At 35.8% G+C, this 24,221-nt stretch overlaps 2 protein-coding genes across 6 annotated transcripts in view; one reads left to right on the top strand and one right to left on the bottom strand.

The window, feature by feature from the left end:
* The window catches only part of MCC (MCC regulator of WNT signaling pathway), a 269,529-nt gene extending 261,799 nt beyond the window's left edge, over positions 1-7,730 (top strand). For all 3 annotated transcript variants that reach the window (XM_081295185.1, XM_081295186.1, XM_081295187.1), the window contains 2 exons: positions 888-1,010; positions 2,681-7,730. In XM_081295185.1, coding sequence (XP_081151311.1) covers positions 888-1,010; positions 2,681-2,861 — 304 coding nt within the window. In that variant the 3' untranslated portion in view covers positions 2,862-7,730. The remainder of the gene's footprint in view (positions 1-887; positions 1,011-2,680) is intronic.
* A 1,052-nt stretch (positions 7,731-8,782) lies between these two features.
* Positions 8,783-24,221, bottom strand: part of DCP2 (decapping mRNA 2) — a 51,504-nt gene continuing 36,065 nt past the window's right edge. The window contains exons 9-12 of one of the 3 annotated variants that reach the window (XR_014020602.1): positions 19,989-20,093; positions 17,440-17,491; positions 14,997-15,900; positions 8,783-9,094 (exon numbers count right to left, since the gene is read on the bottom strand). Coding sequence is in view for 2 of the 3 variants with exons in the window: in XM_081281794.1 (XP_081137920.1) it covers positions 15,734-15,900; positions 17,440-17,491; positions 19,989-20,093 (324 nt within the window). In the remaining variant the exon portion in view is untranslated. Of the gene's footprint in view, positions 15,901-17,439; positions 17,492-19,988; positions 20,094-24,221 lie in introns of all 3 variants that reach the window. The other 2 variants (XM_081281794.1, XM_081281795.1) reach the window with 2 other exon arrangements.

Raw genomic sequence — 24,221 nt, 5'->3', positions numbered from 1 at the left:
CCAAATAATTTTATGAGTTCTGAATCAGTCTGGACCATCACTAGAAGCTGCCGTGGAGGCATGGTGCTCGGTGCCGAAGCTAACCTAGTAGATTGTGGTGAGTTTTGTTATGACCCAGAGCAGCCCTATGCACTCAATGTCAGGGAAGGTGGTAATTGTTTTCCTGCCTGGGTCTTGTTCACTGGTGGGAATTAGAGGAAGGCAGTAAACTAACTGGACTCTAAAAACCATCTTTCACTGACTCCTCTAGCATGGTTTACTACAGTAGTGCAGAACCCATGGAACTTTTAAGCCACTTCAGCTTAGAAACGAGGGAGTCAAATGAAGTCCAGTAGAACTTCAGTTAATGGAAAATAAAGGCATCTTTAAAAATGAGAACTGTATAATTTCTATTCCTTTTCCACTAGTACCGTTTGTTTTGTTTTTTGGTTTTGAGGTAGGTAGGATGTGTTGGTTTGAGTAGGGAGATTGTCTAAGGTAGGCAGTCCAGGTGAGACAAAGGTTTCTGTCTTGAATCCCTGAGTGGTTCTGCAGCTACTTAGAACAGTTGGAAAAAATGGGTGTGGAGACCAAGATGGATTTGTGGTCAAGCTGCACTCATGGCCAAGAACCTGATATGCCAGTAGTAGAAATTCCTGTCTTGTTCCTTTGAAACATACTTAAGATCTCTATGGGCACCTACTAAACAGGCTGTAATTCCCTTTGAAAATGCAGTGATAAGGCGTTCATGCTGGCTCTGCTGAGCCCTCTTCACTCTCCATGCCCTGGCCTTGTGACTTGGCAAGCAACATGTCTCTGCCTTTCCCATCACACCTCAGAGGTAGCAGCACCTCCACTGTCATCTCAAGCTATTCATGGTATGTGCTCTCTCTCTCTCCTGGATACAGAGAAAAGAAGTTGAAGGCCAGAGTTCAAGAGCTGGTGAGTGCCTTGGAAAGACTCACAAAGAGCAGCGAAATTCGACATCAGCAGTCAGCAGAGTTTGTTAATGACTTAAAGCGGGCCAACAGGTAAAAACACCCCTGTGCATCCTTGTGGCACTTAGACCAAGCCCACCTCAAGGTCATGTCTCACCAGGGATGGCCACTCTGGAACTCCTGGGAAGCAACTGTAGACAGTGGGGAGTCATCACCCACTCTTCCTGAAAGCAGCATCTTGCAGGGCTTTGTACAGAAACCTAAATGCTCAGTGAAGATAGGTCCTTTGACTGTGTAGAAAATAAAACATACTGGTTTTCCTCCAGTGCTAGGGATTAAACCAATAGGTGCTATAGCACTGAGCTACAACATCCCTATCCCTTACTTCTAGAGATAGGGTCTCACTAAATTGCCCAGACTGGTCTCAAACTTGCAATCTTCCTACCTTAGGATTACAGGCATGCACTACTGTGCCCAGCTGTAGTCTCTTCTTGATATTTCATATAGTAAAGGTTCTGAGAAGTCATATAATTTTTAAAAATCTGTTTAAGTCAATGTTTTCCAACAGAATTGACTGTGGAACCATATATTTGAGCAATATTTAATATTCAGTGGGATATTCTTAGGACACTATTAGATAGTAGTCTTAAAAACTTTGGGCTTAGGACCCCTTTATATTTGTAAAAAATTGAGGACCTTGCCAAATGTGCCAGTAATTCTAGCTACTCTGTAGGCTTAGGCAAGACCACAAGTTTGAAACCAGACTCTGTCTCAAAATGAAGATAAAAAGGGCTGGGTTGTAGCTTAATGGAGAGCACCCTTGGGTTCAATCTCCGTATTGTGCCCCCTCACCGCCCCAGAAATAGAGAACCTCAGTGAGCTTGTGTCCCTGTAAACTATCTTTATTGATACTTCTATCAAACTAAAACTAAGACAAGTGTTGGAAAGTTTTTACTCATTTACAAAAAACTTAATTAGATGTAATACAAATGGTATTTTTATTATGAGTGACACTTTTTAGTTTTCCAAAACTATGTCCAATTTAATCTCTATGTAGCCAAAATATTTTGAAGTATATTGAGAACATCTGACTTCATACAGATGTGTAGTAAAAGGTTCAGACTTCACAGACCCCCTGAAGAGCAGCTTAAGGGGTAATACAGATGTACATGGAAGGGGTTTAGGTTCAGTTTGGGACCAGAGAGCATAGCGAGCATATCTAGACTTACTGGGTTTCAATCCCGGACCTAATCCATGGGACTCTTGTGCACAAACAGTTCACCAAGGCCCATGTTGTACTTACTGGGCTGGACACAGTTTTCTTATGGCCTAACTGGATGCTCTGAATCCAACTACACAAAGCTTGACATCTTTCCCTGATCCTAAGTGAGGTCACTTCCATTGCATCACCTCTGGATGATGATGGACCATCTAGGACAACAAGTAGACCCACTATTTGTATTTAAGTAACAGATTTCAGCTACCTTTTCTGCATTGTTGGCTGACTCTTATCCACAACCCCTCCTAATGTTAGCAGTGGGACTGAATTAGTCATGGTTAGGCCAGTAGATGATGAGCCCTAGTGTGGAAATCCCTGGCACTGTGCTTCTCAAAATTACCTGGTTCCAGAGTCTTACTGAAGATCAGGCTGCATGCATGATCTTTCTCAAGATCAGAGCTCACTAGACCTGGCTAGCCATCAGACAGGACAGTGTGTCTCATGCTACTTAGTACACATGTTGTTTCCCTCTGTTCCTACTTAGCAACCTGGTAGCTGCCTATGAGAAAGCAAAGAAGAAGCACCAAAACAAGCTGAAGAAGTTGGAGTCTCAGATGATGGCCATGGTGGAGAGGCATGAGACCCAAGTGAGGATGCTCAAGCAAAGAATAGCTCTGCTAGAGGAGGAGAACTCCAGGCCACACACCAATGAAACTTCACTTTAATGAGCACTCAGGCACCAAAGTTCTGGCCCCTGGGGGCAAAACTCCAGCAGGCCACTGAACCTGCTGGGAGGAGGAAAGGGAAGGTTGGCAGTTAGATCAGCCCTTGGACAATGGAGTGCCTCGTACTCAGACCCTGGGGTGAGTGGCCTTGCTGACATGAAGACTGTATCCACAGGATCCTGCTCTTCCTCTTGGGGTCACGGACAGTGTGTAAACACAGGCTCTGTGCACTGTGCCCAGCAGGGTCTTGCTTCTACTTTCAGCACTCACTTTCTCACTCCCACACCTTTTCTGTCCATCAGTAAGATCCCAACCAGTTGTTTTTATAAGATTTTCCTATCATTTTTTCTTTTTTGTATACAGTGGACTTGCTTATATTCTGGCACCCCAGATTTCTCCTTTCCTCCTTCAGGGGAAATCTTGATGTAGTCTGTACGTCTCCAATATCTAAAAGGATTGCTGATTAGCTTACCACAACAAAGCTTTGGTGTTCAGGTCCCATGTTAAAGGTCTCACAGAGGTGTCACTGGGAGTTAACAGGCCACATAGGTGTCACAGTCTCAGATACACTGGAGAGCAAAACCAAGGCTGTGCCTGAACATTCTGTATTAGAAGAATTAAAAAAACATTTTACCTTTTAATTACAGAGGCAGGACTGGAAAATATTTTGGGGTTTTCCCTCCCAGTGGGCCCTTCTTAATAGCTAAGGCGTAAGGGTTGGGAATCACGGACACATGTAGTAGAACTAAAATTTTTATCAGGTTTCTTCAAGAGAAGTGGTATTAGAACTTCTTCCCCCAGCTGCAGGGTACTACATAATTGCTGTTCTCCTGAATCAAAACTCACCCACATGAACACATTTGTAGCTCTAGACCGAGGCTGTGCATTGTCAGGCACCAAGAAGATAATGAATGTTTTGCAAAACTAAGAGAGTGCCAGTGAACTCCCAATTCAACAAGTCCTGATGTCATGACAGAGTTGAGGTGAGGACTGGTTGGTAGGTTCCACCTCCCCCACAACCCAAAATACATGGCAATGACTAGCACATGGTGCTTAAAAGGTTCAAAGTACCAGAATTCTTTCAGGGAAGTCCTCCAACTTAAATTCATCATCCCTTTTCAACTGTAGCCTTCACTATTTTACCCCTTCTGTTTTTCAGTTCCACACCAATAATTAAAGGATGACTGCCTTTTTTTTTTCCTCCTTTGAAGCCCTGGAGACTGTACCAAGACCTCTGTGATAAATGGGCTCCAATGCCAGTTAACTACAAATTAAAGTTTTTGTGCTTTATGATCAAGCTACTACAGTAGAATCCTCCTTATCCATGAGATTCGGGTGGGTGTATTTTTGGGGAACATGATTCAAGTTCTTAGGCTTTCTCTGCAATGGGAAAGTCACTACTTAGGAGGACAGTCATTTCTACCCTAAAAGTAACAACTATGCTCATTGAGGGGAAATCCCCCATCAACTGGTATGAGTCTGGATCAGCTTTTGGGTGATCACTGTTTCTATCTATCCCCGATTCAGTCAAGGTTTGCTCCTCTGATTAAAAAAATATATATTTTCATTCTTTGGACAAAGTTACATTTTGTCGTGAGGAAAATGTTCTGGCTGAAAAGTGTATGCAAAAAAAAAAAAAAACTTTATACATGAAATAAGTTTATCATTTTTCCAACTTGCTAGGCAATGTCCTACACTGAGTGAACTGAGATGTGCATGGCTTTCTTTCAACACTGAAAAATACATACGGACCAGCAATAACATCCTGCCCACTGGCCTCTGCCTCCATTCCCCCCTCCGGCTAAAATCAGAGAACTTACCCCTTTAGGCCTTGTAATTCCTCCACACAGGAGAGGCCTAAAAGGGTAAACACTTCTGTTATGGTCTCCATTAGTATCCCACTTTATGCTTCAACAATACTTTTAAATATGGGATGACTGGGTGAACTTCCCGGGCAAAATTATCAACTTTTACAGACATGCAGAATAAAGAGATAATAAATTGATATCCTTTCAGTATATTTTTCAAATACTCCCCTACGACAATCTTTGTTGAAGGTAAAGTATCAGGCATTTGGTTATGCTGATTGTGAGAGCTACTGAACACCACTGATTAAATGATAACAGGCATCTGGGTAATTTTCCTTTTTGTATTATCTGGCTATACCTGAATTTTTCTCTAAATAGGAGGTGGTTTACATTAACATCTCCATTTAGGGTAAACAATGATATTGATTTTGAGGTTAACCTTCAGAATTTCATATTTTGTTTTCTCCAGTGGCACTTAACCTCTATTCAAAGTACAGTCTGGCTTGGCAAAATGGGAATAGAGCAAAAGGAACCATTTGAAGGTTTCCTTGGAATATATTTGCCATTGTTAAATGAGGCAAATAAAACCACTACGGCAGAATTCAGAAGTGAGACCTCAGTCCACAACTTATCATATGTGAGCCTACCAGCTGGATCTGATATTCTACCCAAGCCTGGGTATATTAGCTGCCAATACTGCCCTATACTTGTAGGCAATAAGAAAGATTCCTTTTTGAGACATTTATGGTTAAACACAGTGTGATGAGACAGTTGAGATGTACCTATCATGCTGTCCCTGTCTCTCATGAGTTAGGCCCATATATGCACTAGATGTTTCATCATTGCCAATGGAAGTAATTAGTGTTTCATATTCACTTGTACCGGCTAGCATGTCAAGTTTCTGGAGTTAGTTCCATGTTGCCTGAAAGTGGAATGTTAGGCTAATAAAAATTAAGTGCCAGTTAAACATAAGTGCTTAATTCTCCTTTCAGATGCACGTACCTATACTAAGTCTTCCTCTGGGCCTGCAGCAATATTTTACAGGGATCTCGGAGAACTCTAAATTAGAGCCTTGACATAAGTTGCAGCCTAAAGGCTTTTTCCTTAAAGCTGTTAAGAGTGGTAAGACAATCCTCATCCTAAGGAAAACTTGAAACTATCTGAAAGTCTTCTACTTCCTAGCTGCCTATGGGTATTATTAAAAAAAAAAAAATGTCCTATAGTCACCTGGACAGGGCTGGAATGCAGTGTCACTGGCATGAATTAATTTCCACAGCTGCATGTTTAATTCTAAAGATGCTTTCTATGACCCACAAAAATTTATGCTGTGATTACTTTTTAATTCTGTCATCACCTTAACTCAAAACTCTCAAGAGCTTGGGTAAGATGCTCTTGTTTTAAGTGATGAGAACAGCATACAAAACCCCCCCAAAACTTTTGTTAATGACATCTGAAAGTGTCCTCTCTCCCATATAAAGCTTTAAATTATTTGCAAATACTAATTAGGAATATGTCCTGTTCATTCTACAAATAATTTTAAGTGAAAAAACTATGCTAAGTTTACAGCTTCGCCTACTTATAAATGCAGCCAGCATTACAAAGATTTTAGAACCCAAACAGAATTTTCTGATGGTTCAAATTTTTATACTGATCTTAATTAGGAATGCAGCCATAGGGTTGCCATAGGGAACGGTAACAACATATTTTTTGGGTTTTCTTTCTTTCTGCAGTACATGACAGCTTTATACAACACTAGAAAAACTGGGGCAAAATCAGCCATTTTCCTGTTTATCCCATTTCACATATAATGATATAATCACCACCTTTGGCTTATCAACTCTCTAGAGAGTTTGTAGCAAAGATATTACTTGTTACAAAACAAAAATACATTTGCTACACAAATTCTTTAAGTTTTTCCATAATTGAAATTAGCACTGAACCTGAGCCCTTCTAAAGTACCTCACTTCACACACTTGAAGTTAACTCTAAGAAACATGCCTTGGCTGCCAAGAACTAAGAATTGGAACTAGAATTATCAATTAATGTATTGCTGGCTGCTATCACCACAGCACCACTGAGCACTAAGTTGCTGTTTAAAAATATAAACAAGTGGAAAAGGTACAAAAATTGAATAAAAGCTGTTTGTGTATTCTTATTCTTCTAATGCCTGTGTAGAGGAAATGTGTTTGACATGCAGACAACCATTACGTTTTTGGATAAGTTATAGTAGATTATAAGTCTCTCACCACATTACATCTGAGTGGGATTTTGCATGTGCACAAGACAAACACCATTTGGTCCCAGAAATAGCAACTGCTGTTGGATTAGTAGTACATCCTTTATTTAGTACTTCATCTTTCCATCTTTTCATCTGCTAATCATCTGAAATAGGAGTTCAGCAGAACAGACCAATTTTATGTAGAATTACATCACATTCACATGGATTCCCTGCTTAAATAGTTCTTGCTCTGTCATTTGCTTTTGCACTTTTTCCTAATCAAATTCACGTGGGAAAATATTCTGTTTGTAGAACTCCTAGTATTCACTTACAGTGCTCATGTCAGCACTCCAAGTAAATTGAGAACTCTTAATGTGCTTTTGTTTGAACCTAATGCAAAGATTATGAAACATGTTCACTTCTTTCCTATTTCTAATCAGTTTGTAGACATCTTGTCAAGACTATTACTTACTTTGCATGAGATTTTAAGTTTCTTATTATTTGAAAATGTGCTTTTATACCACTTGAATTATTAGAAAAACCTGCTTGAATGTACTGCCAGTTATTAAAGCACATGTGACTAAGTTTGCATTTGTCAGTATTGTTCTGCTGTTTATACTGAAAGTCTCATTTTAAAGTTGCTACTTAACACTGTACTATACCTTGTAATTTTTAGATTCTTCACTTGTATGCTTTAAATGTTTCCAGATGCCTTTAGTTTTAGCTGCTGTAAAATAGCTACTTTGTGTTATTTGATATAGAATTGTTTAAAAAAAACTCCATTTATTTATACAGAGACATTTATAATATTTTACATTCTTATATTCTGAATAAATATTTCTAATTCCACACTGTACTTTGTTTTAATTAAAGGATAAGACTGTCCTTCTGTTAACTATTAAACATGTGAATATTTAATATAAACACCTCAGATTTGATAAAGTGACTTAGTCAAAGTAAGGGGCTAGGATTAAGGCTAGATCAAACCACCAACAGCCAAAGAAACGTTTATCACCAAATTTTATTATTTAGCCACTTCCTTGACTTTCCATTTATGCCAAAATCATCTACTGAAGGATCTCTTTTCCCTTTTAAAGATTACTGGTACAGGGATGATAACACAGAACTAAAAGTACAAGGAAGTCATACAAGACTATGCCTACAAGATAGGAAGCAGTTTTATAGCATGTATCAATTTTTCACTATAGGAGCAAAGTACCTTTGATAATAACAGCATTATACACTAGTCCACATCATATAACTGAGGTCTTTAACAGAGAAGAATATATTTCTTTCTCCCCTGGGATCCAAGGACAATCATTTTATCGAAAAGCCTGGTTCTAGCACATATTTAAAGAACTGATGAATTGTACATTAGCAGGTTCACATCTCAAGCCTGCCACTATAATCTTGCTTTAAAGTAAAAAAAAAAATGTGGTTTAAAATGAGAAATAAACACAAGTTTTCCATTTTCATTTTTGCAGAGACATTGAACATTTAATATTTCTTTCCATTATGTAAACATAACCTTATTTTATATATATCCTATATTCATCGATTTGCATTGGTCCAAAATGAAAACTCAGAACCTCCAGTAACAATTAACAGCAGAAACAAGGTAGTAACTAAAACTGCTCAAAGAGCCAATTTTATTGGTATTGTTTTACAAATAGCCTAATGTTTTACAGAAAGCCAGTATATGAGTAACCTTCATTATTGGTTTTTATAGTAAGGTTTTCAATTTCTAAATTGGTGCTATTTACATCAAAATACTTTCAAAAATTAGAGCATAATAACTATTAAGTCATCAATTCATTTTCTCAGTGGAAGGTACAGAAAACAAACACATCTTTGGAAGTACAATGCTCCTGCAAACAAACTCTAACTCACAAACATGAGTCTCAGAAATCTTTTATTTATGACAGTTATACCCAATATAAGTGAAATTCAGTCCTTTTCTTTTCATTAACACTGAAGGAAAAAACAAAACTATTGTTGAACCTCAGAGTAAAATAAATCCAGAAACAACAAATCTGCTCTAAATGTTTCAAATTCTTTAAACTCCCCACTGGTACTTTGGGTTCCTTTTTAGTTCTCCCTAAATGTTTTGACAATTAATCAAAAAGCAGTAAGAACTTTATCACTACTATAGACAGAATCACTTAAAGGGTATATACTTACAGTCATTCTCCAAGCATTAAAATGTCCTATAAGGTAAAGTAATACAACAGTGAGTGCTATAATTTAGGCGAAAATTAAATGTTAAATCATTTTGCATGACAATAATGATTACTGAAGAAATAAAGTTTACAAATCTATTTAGTTAGCACATTTACCCTAAAGTCCAGTTCTCACTGAATACCATGTTTTTAATGAAACCATTTCAAATTTTTGTCTACCAGCTTTTTAAAAAGTATTTATTTTTTAGTTATAGTGGACACAATGTCTTTATTTTACTTTATGTGGTGCTGAGGATAGAACCCAGTGCCTCACGCATGCTAGGCGAGCGCTCTCCCGTTGAGCCCCAGCCCCATGTCTACCAGCTTTTGTAGGTTCCAAATATTTTGCTTAACATGACACAGCATAAATATCTTTCCCTTTTTCAGACTAAAACTTAGTCTCAAGGAAAATGTGTTAAGACTATATATCTTCCTTGAACATTACCTAGTCTTCACAGCATAATGTAAAAAGCCACTTCAAATCTTGTTTTAGAAACAGGCACAGTATGTATGTATTTTTTAAAAAAAGCAATTCTCATTCCCTTTCTCACCCAAATGAAACCATACACCTTATTTTGGTTAGATGAAAGACAGTCTTACATTTCACTTAAGCTAGCTAATACATGAACATTATTCCATCTGATTAATCGTTCTGAAATGATTGTTTTAAAGTTTCATTAAAGCCAAGAGATAAAATTAAATCTGAATCATACACAGAACAAGGATGAGTCAATGCCTATCAGAGATGATTTTTAAAAAGATTTTAAGCTAATAAACTTCAAAAATAATTTTAAGAGAGAAAATATATAAACCAAAATGGTTTGTGATTTTATTGTCCTTTCCTAATTGTTACTAAAGAGAAAGTTGGTACTATTTAAAGTATAAGTCAGGTTAGCCGTCTCCTGTCCTAAATTCAAACAAAAAGTAAAATTAAAGGCTCATTTCTTTGGACACTTGCATTTGACATTAACAGTTACTTGTGCAACATCCAAACATAAACCTAAAATGGACCACAGAGACAGCAGTGCCGTAGGACAGTAGTGAAATGCACAAAGAAATTCTTGCAGATATGTCTTGTGCTTTTCTATCAGTGCATGAAGAGTGCAAGTCCACAGCTACTCATATGTTCCAAAAGTATTAACACATCTAATCAACCAAACTACTAAGGAAAAGATATTACATTGCTAAATTTCATTCACAGTAGAGAACCTTAATTTGCTTTCATTTTCTGCCACCCATAGTTTATTCCTAAATATCATAAAAGCATATGCTAATTCCTTAAAGCTTGAGAAATAACGAAGAATGTAGAATTGTGCCCCAAGTCTTCACAAGTTTGTAGCTGTTAGATTGTTTTAGAACCTTAGATTCAATTCATTCAAAGTAGATTAAATTAAAATGTTACACTTTACCTCAAAAAGTCTACTATCCTAAGAATGTTACCTAGGACCTCTTGAAGACTGAGAATCAGCAAATACTGCTCATTTCACCTTGGAACCACAGTTTTCTTCTCTCAAATCAATATGTCAACTACATGCATCAAGACTCAAAAGAGCACAAGTGTTCACAGACTTCTATCTGCTTGTGGCCCAAGTGTCAAAGTGAAGTCATCTTCAGAAGGCAAAATGTAATCACTACTTGCAAGTTCTCACAGTGGCCAAAAGGGATATAGCACAAAGAAAAAGATGAAGGGAAAAGTCACCAAGAAAAAATGGGGAAGGTGTGTGTGTGTGTGTGTGTGTACCTCAATGACTTCCTGGCCAGCCACACCAAGTATTAGAAACACTTCTTTTTTTTTTTTTTTAAATGGCACTCAGCAGACCAGTCAATAAGGAAAAATACACAACTACCTGCAGCAAACATATATTCAGGGCCTTACTGTTTTCCTGGCCTAAAGGACTAAAGTATGAGGAGGAGACAAAATCACACACACTTGCATTTCTGCATTCAATCTCTTTCCCCAGAGTTCCCTTGACTAACACTACTCAGATAATGCAGACACCTTATGAAGGTTAATTTCTTTTAGATTGTGCTTTCAAGCTACTAATATATACAGATCATCCCCTCTGCTAATTACAGAAGACCCAAGGTAAATGTAATCTCTTGACTGGTGATTTCATTAATCTGGGACCCAGATGAGAAATTCCATTATGAATACTTGTCTTAATGTTTACATTTTATCACAGTTGTTTTTTGTACACTTCTTTGTACTTCATGCTAAAGTCTGAATAATTCTGCTGGTAGAAGTCAATACTTTACTCCCATTTAAGAGAATTAACTTCATTATTTTCACTACTTATGGACTATTTCAATAATAAATGCTATTTGCCACAAGGAAACTAGTTAATAAGAAATGAATAAGCATTCAGGACAAATGTATAGCTGCCACATACAGCTGACTATAGCTGTATGCACTCTGGGTTACCTCCCTTTCCTATAAGAAAGCAGTGCACTTCAGAGTGGCTGGAGTTCTGCAATGATACAGCACAGAAAGGACCAGACTCCCAAACACTGGTCTTTAAAGTGAGAGAAATTCCTTTAGATTCACTGGATTGCTTGGCAATCATACTAAGGAAAAAATAAGTTTATTCAGGGTTAGAAAATGCTTGGCAATGGCCATATGTGTGTGTGTGTGTGTGTGTGTGTGTGTGTGTGTGTGTGTGTGTATTAGACTATGCTTAGGCTTGATGCATCATATAGCACTCAAGGATTGATATATCTTCTACAATGTCCTCCTTATACTCTGCCCAGCAACTATAGTTCTCTTTTCTTTTCAGGGCACTTTTGTTCTATAATACTAATCTATTATCAATTTTAGAATGTGCAATCCAGAATTCTACTTTGAAAGCACAGGACAAAGCTTGTACTGCCCATTTGCAATTTGCCACCTTCTGACAGGCAGATAGATTTCAAGAGTAATTCAATTCTAAGAAGAAAAAAAGATGCTGAGAAGGCCCATCTTAAGCTCATTTTTAGGATTTTTGGCAACTATACAAATGCACTTTAAAGTTTTAGGACGGAAGAAATGAGCAACTAAGGTTAACAAAACTGTTGTTTCATTAAGACAGATACATAAAGGTTAAAAATACCTTCAAACAAAACAATGGTTATCTTGTTTATCATCAATTAAAGTTACAATACACATGAACCCCTTCCCCCAGGCTAGAAAAAAGTCAAGATCATGAGGAAGTGTTAATGAATAACTATGATTCATATACAAAGAAAATACTGCCTCAGAGAATACAGAGACACAATAAATGTTAATCAAAACAATCTCTGAGCAGAAAGGTCCACCAGTACAAAAATAAAAAGTAAATAGAAGTAACATAGTAAGAACAACTTGGCAAAAAGTCTAATTTTTTATAATTGATTTTGCTCTACTTACTAAGTTAACTAAATGTTGGGGGTTAAAAAAACAAAAAAAGGAAACCTAAGAAAGACTATATAAGTGAGGGAATAGGAAATGAAATTATTTTAGTGCACACATGCACACAGATCTTAACTTTTCTAGAGAACACAATATGTTGAGTAATAGAAAGGAATTTAATTCCTATAGTGGATGAATGTCATTCACTTAGTATGGAGTTTTCGACATTACAAATTATTAAAGCCTTCAAAAAGAAAGAGTACAACCTAATCTTATAGCATAAAATTAATTCTGCTATATATCTTCATTATTTGTATTTACTAATGGATACATATTACAAAAATAATGATATTCAAAGCTCAAAAAAGCAAGCAATTACTACAATGTCTCTGATAGCACTGGGAGACTTTATCCTTTATGTACTAATTCAAACAAGCTTAATTTTAATCAAATTCCACCCATGCTAACAGAACTATTAGATTCTCAGACCTCTCCAAATGTTCATGTCTCCAGAGGGCATGCCTATTTGAAATCCTAAAACCATATGTTTGCTATTTATTAATAAAAACTTGTGAAAAACATGTAAACCATACCCTTATCTTTTGGATTACAATGACTAAGTATAAAAACAATTCATTTAACATGTATTAACATTATTAATCTAAACTATAAATCATTGAAGTTACACATAAAAGCACCTACAAAATTTTAAAAAATGAAAGATTCACAGTGCACTGCACCCTGGAACATGTGGTTGGAACATTTAAAAAGTGAATTCAAAGACTATCTATCTTTCAAATACGTGAAACATAGTGAAGCCAACATAGCTACTCTTCTCATTTAGCTTCTTAAAATGCAGCACTCAATAGAAGGAAATTATTGCATATTCAGCATACTACTTTATCATCTGATTTCCTCAAACCATACTTAAGTATCCCAAAAGGAGAAAATCTAGTCCTGTGCTAAGCATGGCCTGTCTCAAGGTAACCTGAACAATGAGAGGGAATAAGTACAACAAACAGGTACATCCAACTTAAGTATTTTCTGCATAGTTAAGTCACATCATTCACATAAAATTTAACTCATCATTTAACATGTTAACCTCATACTGTCAAGAGAGCCTAAGTTATCATAATCACATACCAACCATTCCCTTAAGTTTGTTCCACAGTGCATTAAATGAAGCAGCACAACAGCAATAACTATTGTAATTAAAGAAAATTTGTTAGTTCTTGAAAATACTAAACCACAGAGTCCATACTTCTGATAACTCTGATCTCTTATGCTTTAGTATTGAGAGCTAAAAAGTCTAAACCTATAGGCACCAGAAGGACTGATCAAGCACTCATTTAAAAAGACAAAAAAAAAAAAAAAAAAAAAAAGACACACACACACACACACACAAAAAAAAAACCACTAAAAATTAAATGGTTTCCAGATGATAGTAAACAAGTGAAAAATGATTCATCTGCCAGGCAAACTGTTTTCACTTCCTTAATGATTTAACAGAAATCTGGAATGCTTGGACCAACTATAAATATGGCTCAAGGAGACCCGAGCAAAGCAGCTGTATTTCTGAAAAGAATAGTAAGAGCTTCCAAATGCAATCATATAATGCATTAAAAAGCAAAGGTCACATAAGGATTCACAAATTAGTCACATTAAAAGATGCAGGATTGTGGATAACCTAATTCTCAAAACACTGCTAGCAACATGAATTCTCCTGCTTAGCACCGAGAATGACACTTTCATTAATAAATAGAATTTCTCCTTTAAAATCAAGTCACTTAAAATCTAAAGCCAAGTAATAATACAAAGTGAATCCTTACAATAGCCCCCCTTTTAAAAGTTCTACAGGTTAAGCAGAACCTCTAATTAAACAGGCTACCTATACAGAATAAAGATTTCTACAGTAACATTTATAAGCAGAAAATATTTTGTGGATACCACTTGTAAAACAAACAAAAAGATCAAAACCCATATGACAGACACACACGCATAGACTCAAACTGTCCCTCACCCCCACCCCCAAGAATTAACTTCTATGAGGTCAGATGCAGCCAAAATGTATCTCCTACTTAAAGCTCAGGTGATTGTCCTCAGTTATAGCTGAAAATTCTTCTCAAAATGGCTATTGCCATCCTTATTTGGATTTAAGAATCCGAAAGGAGCAAAATACATTCCTAGGAGTGAGTTAATGTATGTTACTTTCATGTTCTGATCTTCCCTTAGTGAAATGCTTTATTTGTTCTTGGTAAACTGGACACCCCTTCTGCTTCTGATGCCCATCATTCAGGGGTTTCAGCATGCCAATAAAAGCATTTCACTTTGTTCTACTGAAAATTGGAACCTAATATAACATCAATTTCCATAGATCACACAGATATGCAATGTAAAACTAAAGTCAATTTTTCCATACATATTTACACAACTGGAATACATCAGAAATTTTCACACGAACAAAATCATTATACAATGGTAAAGGTTTGGAGGCAGGATGGTAAAAAGATAATCCATAATACTTACTGGGCCCTTGCCTCCTTGCTTTCTGCTCCAGCACTCACAGGTTTATTGAATGTATCCAGCACAACTCAAAATTACAGCATCAACTCCCCATCAACTGAATCCCTCCTCCAAGCTGCCAATTTTATCCTTATGAAGTGCTATGAGTTCATTTTGCACATGAATATTATATTAAAGATGTTGGCTCTGAATAACTCCTTTCAACAAAACTCTAAGCAAAGGAGAATTAGCCTCAGTGGTCAGAAGCAGAGAAATAAAATGCCACCAAGACAGATGGCTTACAATTTCAACATCTGAGACATTTCAGCTTTTATGTTCATTTAATAATTGGATATTTTAAGTTTCTTTTTAAAAATTTCAATACAAGTAAACGATTATTGCAATCACTGTAATGGGTAGATGAAGCATTCCCATTACCTTGGCTAATTGATTTCTCAAACACTATTTTCTTGACCAGAAAAAATAAGACTCAGTCACACAGAAAAAAAAAAAGCCCTCCCCCCAAAAAATTACACTTGTTTCAAACACTGAAAAGGTAAAACTGTTTAAAAGATTATAACTGCATTTACAGTGCAAACTCATGCTTCTTTCTACTCTTCTGCACAGAAAATCCTTTCAGAAACACTGCCTCCCTGCATTTCTTTAAAACACCTGAGAAAGGTAAGGCTTGAGGAGACACCCGCTCAAATACAACAGGTCTCTGATCTTGGCTTGGGACTTTTATAATACATCTGTTGCTATCAAAGGTCCAAGATTTTCATTATAGCATTATGGTCAAACTTGAAACTCAAAAAAGTTCTGGATGAAAAGGGGAACTTGCAATGTCCATTACATGCCACAGACTGTCCCTCAACATGTTCTAGTATCTGGTCTTCACTGGAACAAGGCAGGTCATATACAGCATCTGCTTAGGAAACAAAATAAATAATCTCAGTAACTCAGTTAAGAAAACATGACCCTTTACCTTTGTTACAAAGAAATTCATGCAGAATGTTTATCTTTCCACGCTCTAACCTAAGCAGAACCACCAAAATATTTCCTTTTCGAACAGAATTTCTAATTATTGATTATTTCTACATAAATGCTCAAAATCCCTCAGCATTCCCTTGTTTTTAAAATGGACACAATTTTACCTATTATATTCATTTGCATTCTGTGCAAAAATATCAAGAGCTTCTCGAAAGAGCTCAAAAATGGAAGCAATGTGAAAATCAGTTACAATGGAAAAATTGTAAAGATTACAATTACAGAAAAATAAGTTACTCGGGGGGCTAGGGCTGGGCTCAGTGGTACAGCGCTTGCCTCGCATGTGTGAGGCCCTGGGTTCGATCCTTAGCACCACATATAAATAAATAAAATAAAAGTATTGTGTCCATCTACAACTAAAAAAAAAAAAAAGAAAGAAGTTACTCCTCAGTCTTCAATATACTGATTGAAAAAATTTTTTTTCCAAAATCAGAGTGTAACAAAACTGCAATTTATTTGGTTTTGCTGTTATTTGGTTCTGTTTCGTTTTTAAATATAGCAGGGACCTAACCAGGAAATCAGGTCTGGAAAGGACATTAAGAAGCTGAGGCAAGAGGTCTAAATATCAGGATTCTCAAAACAAGAATCCTTTTATACTTCTTTCTCAAGACAACCCAAAGTTTAATGTATTCATACCCAACTATTATGCCATACATAAAAATGAACTTGAAACAGATTAAAGACTTAAATGTAAAAACCCTAAACTGTGGCACTTCTGGAAGGAAAGACAGAAAAAAAGCTTAACTTTTTGGATAGGACACCAAAAGCAAAAATAAAGGAGACTACATCAAACTAAAATGTGATGATAAATCCTACTTCATAGTTAACCTTAACTTTCCATAATAGTAGCTTTTTATCTTGCTAAAATTATAGACATTAACATAAAGAATATTTTTGATTTCTTAACTTTCCTAAGAAAGCCTTAAATTAAGATGAATAAATGCACAGCACATCAAATTTCAAACACTTCAAAAACAGCACACTGCACTTCTAAGTGACAGTTCTATCCATGGAACCACCTTAAAAAGATCCTCAATACCTTCAAAAAAGGGAGAATATATTTGCTTGTGAACTTAGTGTTTTTATGTACATGTGACAATGAGGTTTCTGTACCTTTACAATAACTTGGCCCTTTCTATTCTCCCACTAACACATAAGCAATTTTTCACATACTCAGGCATAGCACAGAGACTTCACATTCACAAAAGAAATAGTATAAAGGGCAAATAATTTCATCTTGATCATTTAAATTAATTCATTTTAGACAGTTTATAGAGAACTCCACATATAGGAACTCTCTAAAGAATATATGCAATTCTTCCTGTTTTAACTATCAGTTCATTATATAACCTTAAAAAAATCAGGCAAACAAACCAAACCCCACAAGACAGATTCTTGAAAAAAACAGAAAACAACTTGCCTGTTTCAAAGTTATCCTGAAGTTTTCGTGGATGCAGTTTCTTTTCACATTTCTATCAAAACAAAACAAAAACCACAAACACACTCACATATACAAAACAGTCTCCAATTATTTGCACTTCTTAAAAATAAGGAGATATATTACCAAATTTCTCAGTGAGAGAATTAACCAGGAATGCAATTACCATTTCCATTCTCTCACTGTTTTTTTTTTTTTTTTTGGGGGGGGGGTCTTTTCTTTATTGGAACTGGAAATTAAACCCAGGATTTTGCATATAACAGCATGTGCTTTGCCACTGATCTACACCTCAGCCCTCAGTGGCTTCTCTCCCCCCCCCCCAACCCAAGCCTAAATGTTTTTGTTTATTTAACTGTCCATCTACAACTACAAAAATTTTTTAATGTTAAAAAAGGTCATATTATGAACAAAATCTTTTTTCTATAAGTACATATTTAGATTTTACTGATTCAATGATAGTCTACTGCATCTATCTACAAAACAGCATTTAATATCATCTTCTTAGATCTCGTACTTGTTCCATATTTTCATTATTATGAAATTCTTCTTTAAATTCCCCTTCTAAGGAAATGAGATAAGGCTTTTGATATAGGTAAAACTCCTCTTTGAACACTAACATTTTTCATATGTGTATTAGTTATTTTTATTTCTTCTCTTACAAACTGTTCATATACTTGTTCTCTTTTCTAAAACTTTTAAATCTATTCAAAATTTCCAGACAAATTTGAGAGTCCTTTGTGACATTTTCAAAAAGAAAAGCCAGTAAAAATTTTTGACTGGTAGAGTTAAATTTATACTTTGAGTTGTACAATATTATCATTAAGAAATACTCGCCTAGCTTTTGTTAGATGTTGAATTTTATTAGAAGTATTCTGATCATCAATTAAGATTATTTTGTTCTTTCCAGTACTTTTTTTTTTAAATCAGACTACAGTTAAATAAGAGGGCAAATGACTTGTTTCTTTTTTTGTTTGTTTGTTTTTGTATTTTGCAGTACTAGGGGTTGAACCCAGGACCTTGTACATGCAGGCAAGCACTCTACCATGGAGATACATCCCCAGCCCTAAGAGAGTAAAAAGTTTTGATAGTAAACTGGTCTTTAATGTATCTTTATCTTTACTGGAGGAGTCATTACACCCCAAGTCAAATAAATTATACTCAAGGAATTCAGGAAAATTTTTTTTTGCTAAAAATTTGGATTACTATTATCATCCACTTTACTAAGAAATGAAAAACAGGTAAAACTACAAAAAGAAAATCAAGCACAATAACATTAGGATTTACAAAAGAAATAAGCAAGGACATTATTAATTACCTTCTGAAGGACAAATTAAGAATGAAAGGTAATGCCTTAAAATGTTCAGTTATTTGTCTTTAGACCTAGTTTAATGACAATGTCACTTGCTATTAGTGTTTAATTTTCTAAACTATAAACTTGGAGAAGGAAAAAAAAAAACACTGACGTTCTACCAAATTTTTAATTTCAATAAATTAATGAATTACAAAAAAGCTGATTTCACAAAAAGAAGTTGAGAGTAGACTGGTTGGAGGCTGGGGAGAGTAATGGGGGAACAGAGGGATGCAAAAAAGTTGATCAGTGGATACAACTAGACGGGACTAAGCCCATAGATATTGATAATATAAAATGTATTTCAAAAAGTTGGAAGGAGGGGCTGGGGCTCAGCGGTAGAACGCTCACCTAGCATGTGCGAGGCGCTGGGTTCAATCCTCAGCACCACAAAAAATAAATAAAATATTGTGTCCAAATACAACTTATATATATATATATATATATAAGTTGGAAGGAGTTTTTTTTCACTATGAAGAAAAGCAGACAGATGTTTGAGAGACAGATTTGTTTAACCTGATTTGAACATTTGTTTTGCGTATACATGTATGAATACATCACATGGTAATTCATAAGTACATACAGTTTTTATGCTTTTAAAGATCCACCGAAAAGTTTAAATTGAAAAAATTTTAATAGATTATTCTTTTTGAAAATATAGACAGAGTAACAGCCAAAGGACTGCTCTAGAGAAGTCTAACTCTTGTTTTCATGGCATGAAAATCAATGTATCCGGGCATGGTGGCGCACACCAGTAATTCCAGCAGCTCGGGAAGACGAGACAGGAGGATCACAAGTTCAAAGCCAGCCTCAGCAAGGGTGAGGCATTAAGCAACTCAGTGAGACCCTGTCTCTAAATAATTACAAAATAGGGCTGGGGGTGTTGCTCAGTGGTTACTGACCCTGAATTCAATCCCTGGTACACCAACCCCAAAATCAATGTAAATAACCATCTAAAAAGCAAAAAATTATATGTACAACTGAATCAGTGTTGTTTAAGTCTATAATTAAGAGCAACCAAATAAAATTTTTTGTGCATGAATACAAGAGTGCCTAATTTACTTCCATAAAAATCCTAGTAATGTATCAAAATAACAACACAATAACATTAATGTGCATTGACAATGCCCATTGTTCCACTCTCAGAATGAACTATATTTAGCATTTGTGCCATAATTCTTACCATCAAGGGATTCTGCTGCTTTGGTGGCTGGCTATGGACACCGTTTGTTCTTTTCTTCTGATTAGGTGAATCTTGATACTGTTTTCTGCCATTTCCCCTCATACTCTATTTTCCCAATAAAAAGAAATAAAACGTAAATTTATTATATAACGTAAGAACACAAAATATACTTCTATGAATGTTTGTAGCTAGATAGAATTAAAAATTTCATAAATCATCATATCAGCATATTTCCTTACAAAAGATAGTTCTTTACAAATAAAGATTCCACTAAAGGTATAAAAGAGCAAATAGGATGGGCCTTGGGAATCTTTCCACATCTCTTGCCTTGTCCCACTTCTGATTACAGATTTTATAATGCATAAATAGAAGCTAGGGGTACAACTAAGTGATACAGTATAGTCAGAATGCATGAGGCCCTGGGTTAAGTCTCCAACAACACCCTTACTACCACCACCACCACCACCACCACAAATAAATAAATAAACAAATAAACAAATAAATATAAGAGAAAAAAGATGGAGGAACAGATTTTGAAAACGCTACATGACTATTAAAGGGGACCTCTCTGTGAAAGGAACGCTAATGGGAACTGGCAACAGAATTTAGAACAGTAGTGGATGTGATCAGTTATCACCCTGAAAAATCTACTTTATATTTCTAATAAGTAAGCACTGTTGGATGATAATCTTTTAAGTACCTGCTTTTGATTCCTCTGAATATATACTTAGGTGTGAAATTACTGAGTTAAATGGTAACTTTAGACTTTTAGAGAAAACATCAGTACTGTTCTCCATATATTCCACAGGAGTGTACAAGCATTCCAATTCTCCACATTTTCATCAATAGTTGTTATTTTCCATTTTGTTGGTGTTATTATCCTTACTGGCACCCTAATACATAAATGGTATCTCACTGTGCTTTGATTTGCAGTTATTTCCCTAATAACAATGTTGCAAACATCTTTTTTGCACTTATTGGCCATTGGAATATCTTCTTCTGAGAAGTGTCTATTTAAGTCACTTACCCATATTTTTGTTGTTGTTGTTGTTGATAGACCTTTATTTTATTTACTTATATGTGGTGCTGAGAAGGTGCTGAGAATCAAACCCAGTGCCTCACACATGCCAGGCAAGTGCACTACCACTGAGCTCCAGCCCCAACCCCACTTGCCCACATTTTAATAGGGTTGGTATTTTGTTGTTGAGTTGTTTACATATTCTGGAAATTAATTCCTTTCAAACGCATGATCTGCGAACATTTTTTCCCACTTTGCAGGCTGTCTTTTCACTGTTTCAATAATGTCTTATGATGCACAAAAGTTTTTACATTTTGACAAACTGTATTTTTTTAAAATGATAATAAGGTTGGCACCCTAATGAATGTTTAAAATAAAAAAGATAGCCAGGCACAGTGTCACATGCCTGTGATCCCAGTGGCTCAGGAGGCTGAGGAAGGAGGATCAAAAGTCAAAACCAGCCTCAGCAACTTAGCTGGGCACTTAGCAACTCAGTTAAGACCCCATCTCTAAATAAAATATAAAAAGGGCTGGGATGTGGCTCAGTTGTTAAGTACCTCAATTCTCAATACCAAAAAAATAAATAAATGAAAAAGATAATACCACGTGTAAGGATATAAAACACAACTCTCATATCTAGAAGCAAGTATAAAACATTAGAAAACATCATTTCCAAGTACATACTCAAGAACACAGGCATTAAAGTAGCAACAACCAAAGTGTCCACTAAGCATGAATGGATAAAACTCTGGTATCATCATAAGCCATTTTTGCTAATCAAGAGCAAAAATGAAACTTTACAATACAATGTTGCATTTTTCTTGGAAAAAAGTCAATAGATCCATTTATCTTAACTTGGAAGCCATCATTTGTTGTTTTATTTTTGAATGAGCCTTTAACTAACAGTACATATACTAAAATCAGATATTAGTTCCTATTATTTGCTATACAGATTTTTTTTTTCTTTTTTGGTACTGGGGATTAAACCCAGGGGTGTTTAACCACTGAGTCACATCTCCAGCCCATTTTTAATTTTTTATTTTGAGACAGGGTCTAAGTTGCTTAGAGCATCGCTAAGTCGCTAAAGTTGGCTTTGAACTTACAATCCTCCTGCTTCAGTCTCCCAAATTGCTGGGATTACAGGCATGTGCCACCTGCCAAGCTGAATTTATAACAAAGTTGTGAAGGATAAGGAATGTCCACCCTGCTTCAAATCACAAGTCAGACACATCAAAGTCTTTGCTCGACAATTCAGAGCTCTATAATATATCATTAATTAGTCAACTAAGAATAATTTCATTGTTGTTTTTCATTTCCTTTTCATAGAATATTTTGCTAAGGATGTCCTGTAGTGCAGGTTATCTAGTTGTAAATTCTTTTAACTTTTGTTTATCATGGAAGGTTTTACTTCATCATCAAACCTAAAGCTTAATTTTGCTGGATACAAGATTCTTGGTTGGCATCCATTTTCTTAAAGGGCTCTATATATATTGTTCCAGGATCTTCTAGTTCTCAGGGTCTGGGTTGAAAAATCTGCACATAACCTAATTGGTTTCCCCCTATATGTAATCTGATTCCTTTCTCTTGTGGCTTTTAATATTCTCTCCTTAATCTGTATACTAGGCATTTTCATTATAATGTGCCTTGGTGTGGATCTGTTGTGATTTTGCACTTTTGGTGTCCTGTAAGCCTCTTGAATTTGGTTTTCCAATTTGTTCTTCATGTTTGGAAAATTTTCTGATATTATTTTGTTGAAGAGATTGCTCATTCCTTTGGTTTTAAACTCTAAGCCTTCCTCTATCCAAATAACTCTTAAATTTGGTCTTTTTATGCTATCCCATGTTTCTTGAATGTTCTGCTCATGGTTTCTTAACATTTTTCACTGTGTGGTCTACTTTTTTTTCAAGAGTATATATTTTGTCTTCATTGTCTGAGGTCCTGTCTTCCAAATGGTCTAATCTGTTGATGATACTTTTAATTCAACTTTAAATTTGGTTTATTGTTCCTTTCATTTCAAGGATTTTGTTTGGTTTTTCTTTAGAACGTCTATCTCCCTATTGAAGTAATCTTTTGCTGCCTGTATTTGCTCTCTTGTATCATCTTTTAATTCACAGAACATTTTAATTATATACATCTGAACTCCTTCTCTGTCATTTCATCTGCTGTGCTGGCCATGGATTCTAATAATGTGGTATCCTGATGTGCTTGGGGCACTTTCTTCCCTTGTCTTTTCATGTTGCTCATGTGCCTTCCTTTCTAGCTCTGTGGATTCAAGGCGTTGCTGTTTTTACCCTATAGGCTTATAATGTCCCTGCAGGGTCCTAATACCTCTCCTTTGAGCAGAAGGACAACATTAACAGATCCCAATGTAAACAAAATACCATCTGATAAGAGACCCAGAATAGCTAAAGCAATCCCTAGCAAGAAGGGTGAAGCAGGTGGCCTCACTATATCAGACGTTAAACTATACTATAGAGAAATAGTTATTGGCACCAAAATAGACTGATAGATCAATAGTACAGAACAGAGGACACAGAGACTAACCCACATAACTACAGTTATCTTATATTAGACAAATGTGCCAAAAACATTCATCAGAGAAAAGATAAGGTCTTCAATAAACGGTGCTGGGAAAACTGGAAATCCATATGCAACAAAATGAAATTAAACCCCCCTCTTTCACCAGGCACAAAACTCAAAGTGGATTAAGGACCTAGGAATTCAACAAGAGACACTATGCCTATTAGAAGAAAAAGTAGGCCCAAATCTCCATTATGTTGGATTAGGCCCCAACTTCCTTAATAAGACTCTTATAGCACAAGAATTAAAATCAAGAATCAATAAATGGGGTAGATTCAAACTCAAAAGCTTCTTCTCAGAAAAATCTTTTAGGGTTTGTGTTCTTGTTGAGGGGGTAGAGATGATAAAGCAATCTGTAACCAAATACAGGTGGCATATGGAAGTGGTAATGCTGATTAATTAGCATGCTGATTAATGCCTATGATGATGTGTTGGAGGAAAGCCTACATCTTAGGAGCAAATTTTTGCCACTCACACAGATAGAGCACTAATCTCTAGGGTATATAAAGAACTCAAAAAGCTAAGCACCAAAACAACAAATAACCTAATCATTAAATGGGCCAAGGAACTGAACAGACACCTCTCAGAAGAGGATATACAATCAATTGACAAATATATGAAAAAAATGTTCAACA

This window comes from Spermophilus citellus (assembly GCF_964194105.1).
Source record: "Spermophilus citellus genome assembly, chromosome: 1".
NCBI lineage: Eukaryota > Metazoa > Chordata > Mammalia > Rodentia > Sciuridae > Spermophilus > Spermophilus citellus.
This window is presented reverse-complemented; position numbering and strand designations above follow the sequence as displayed.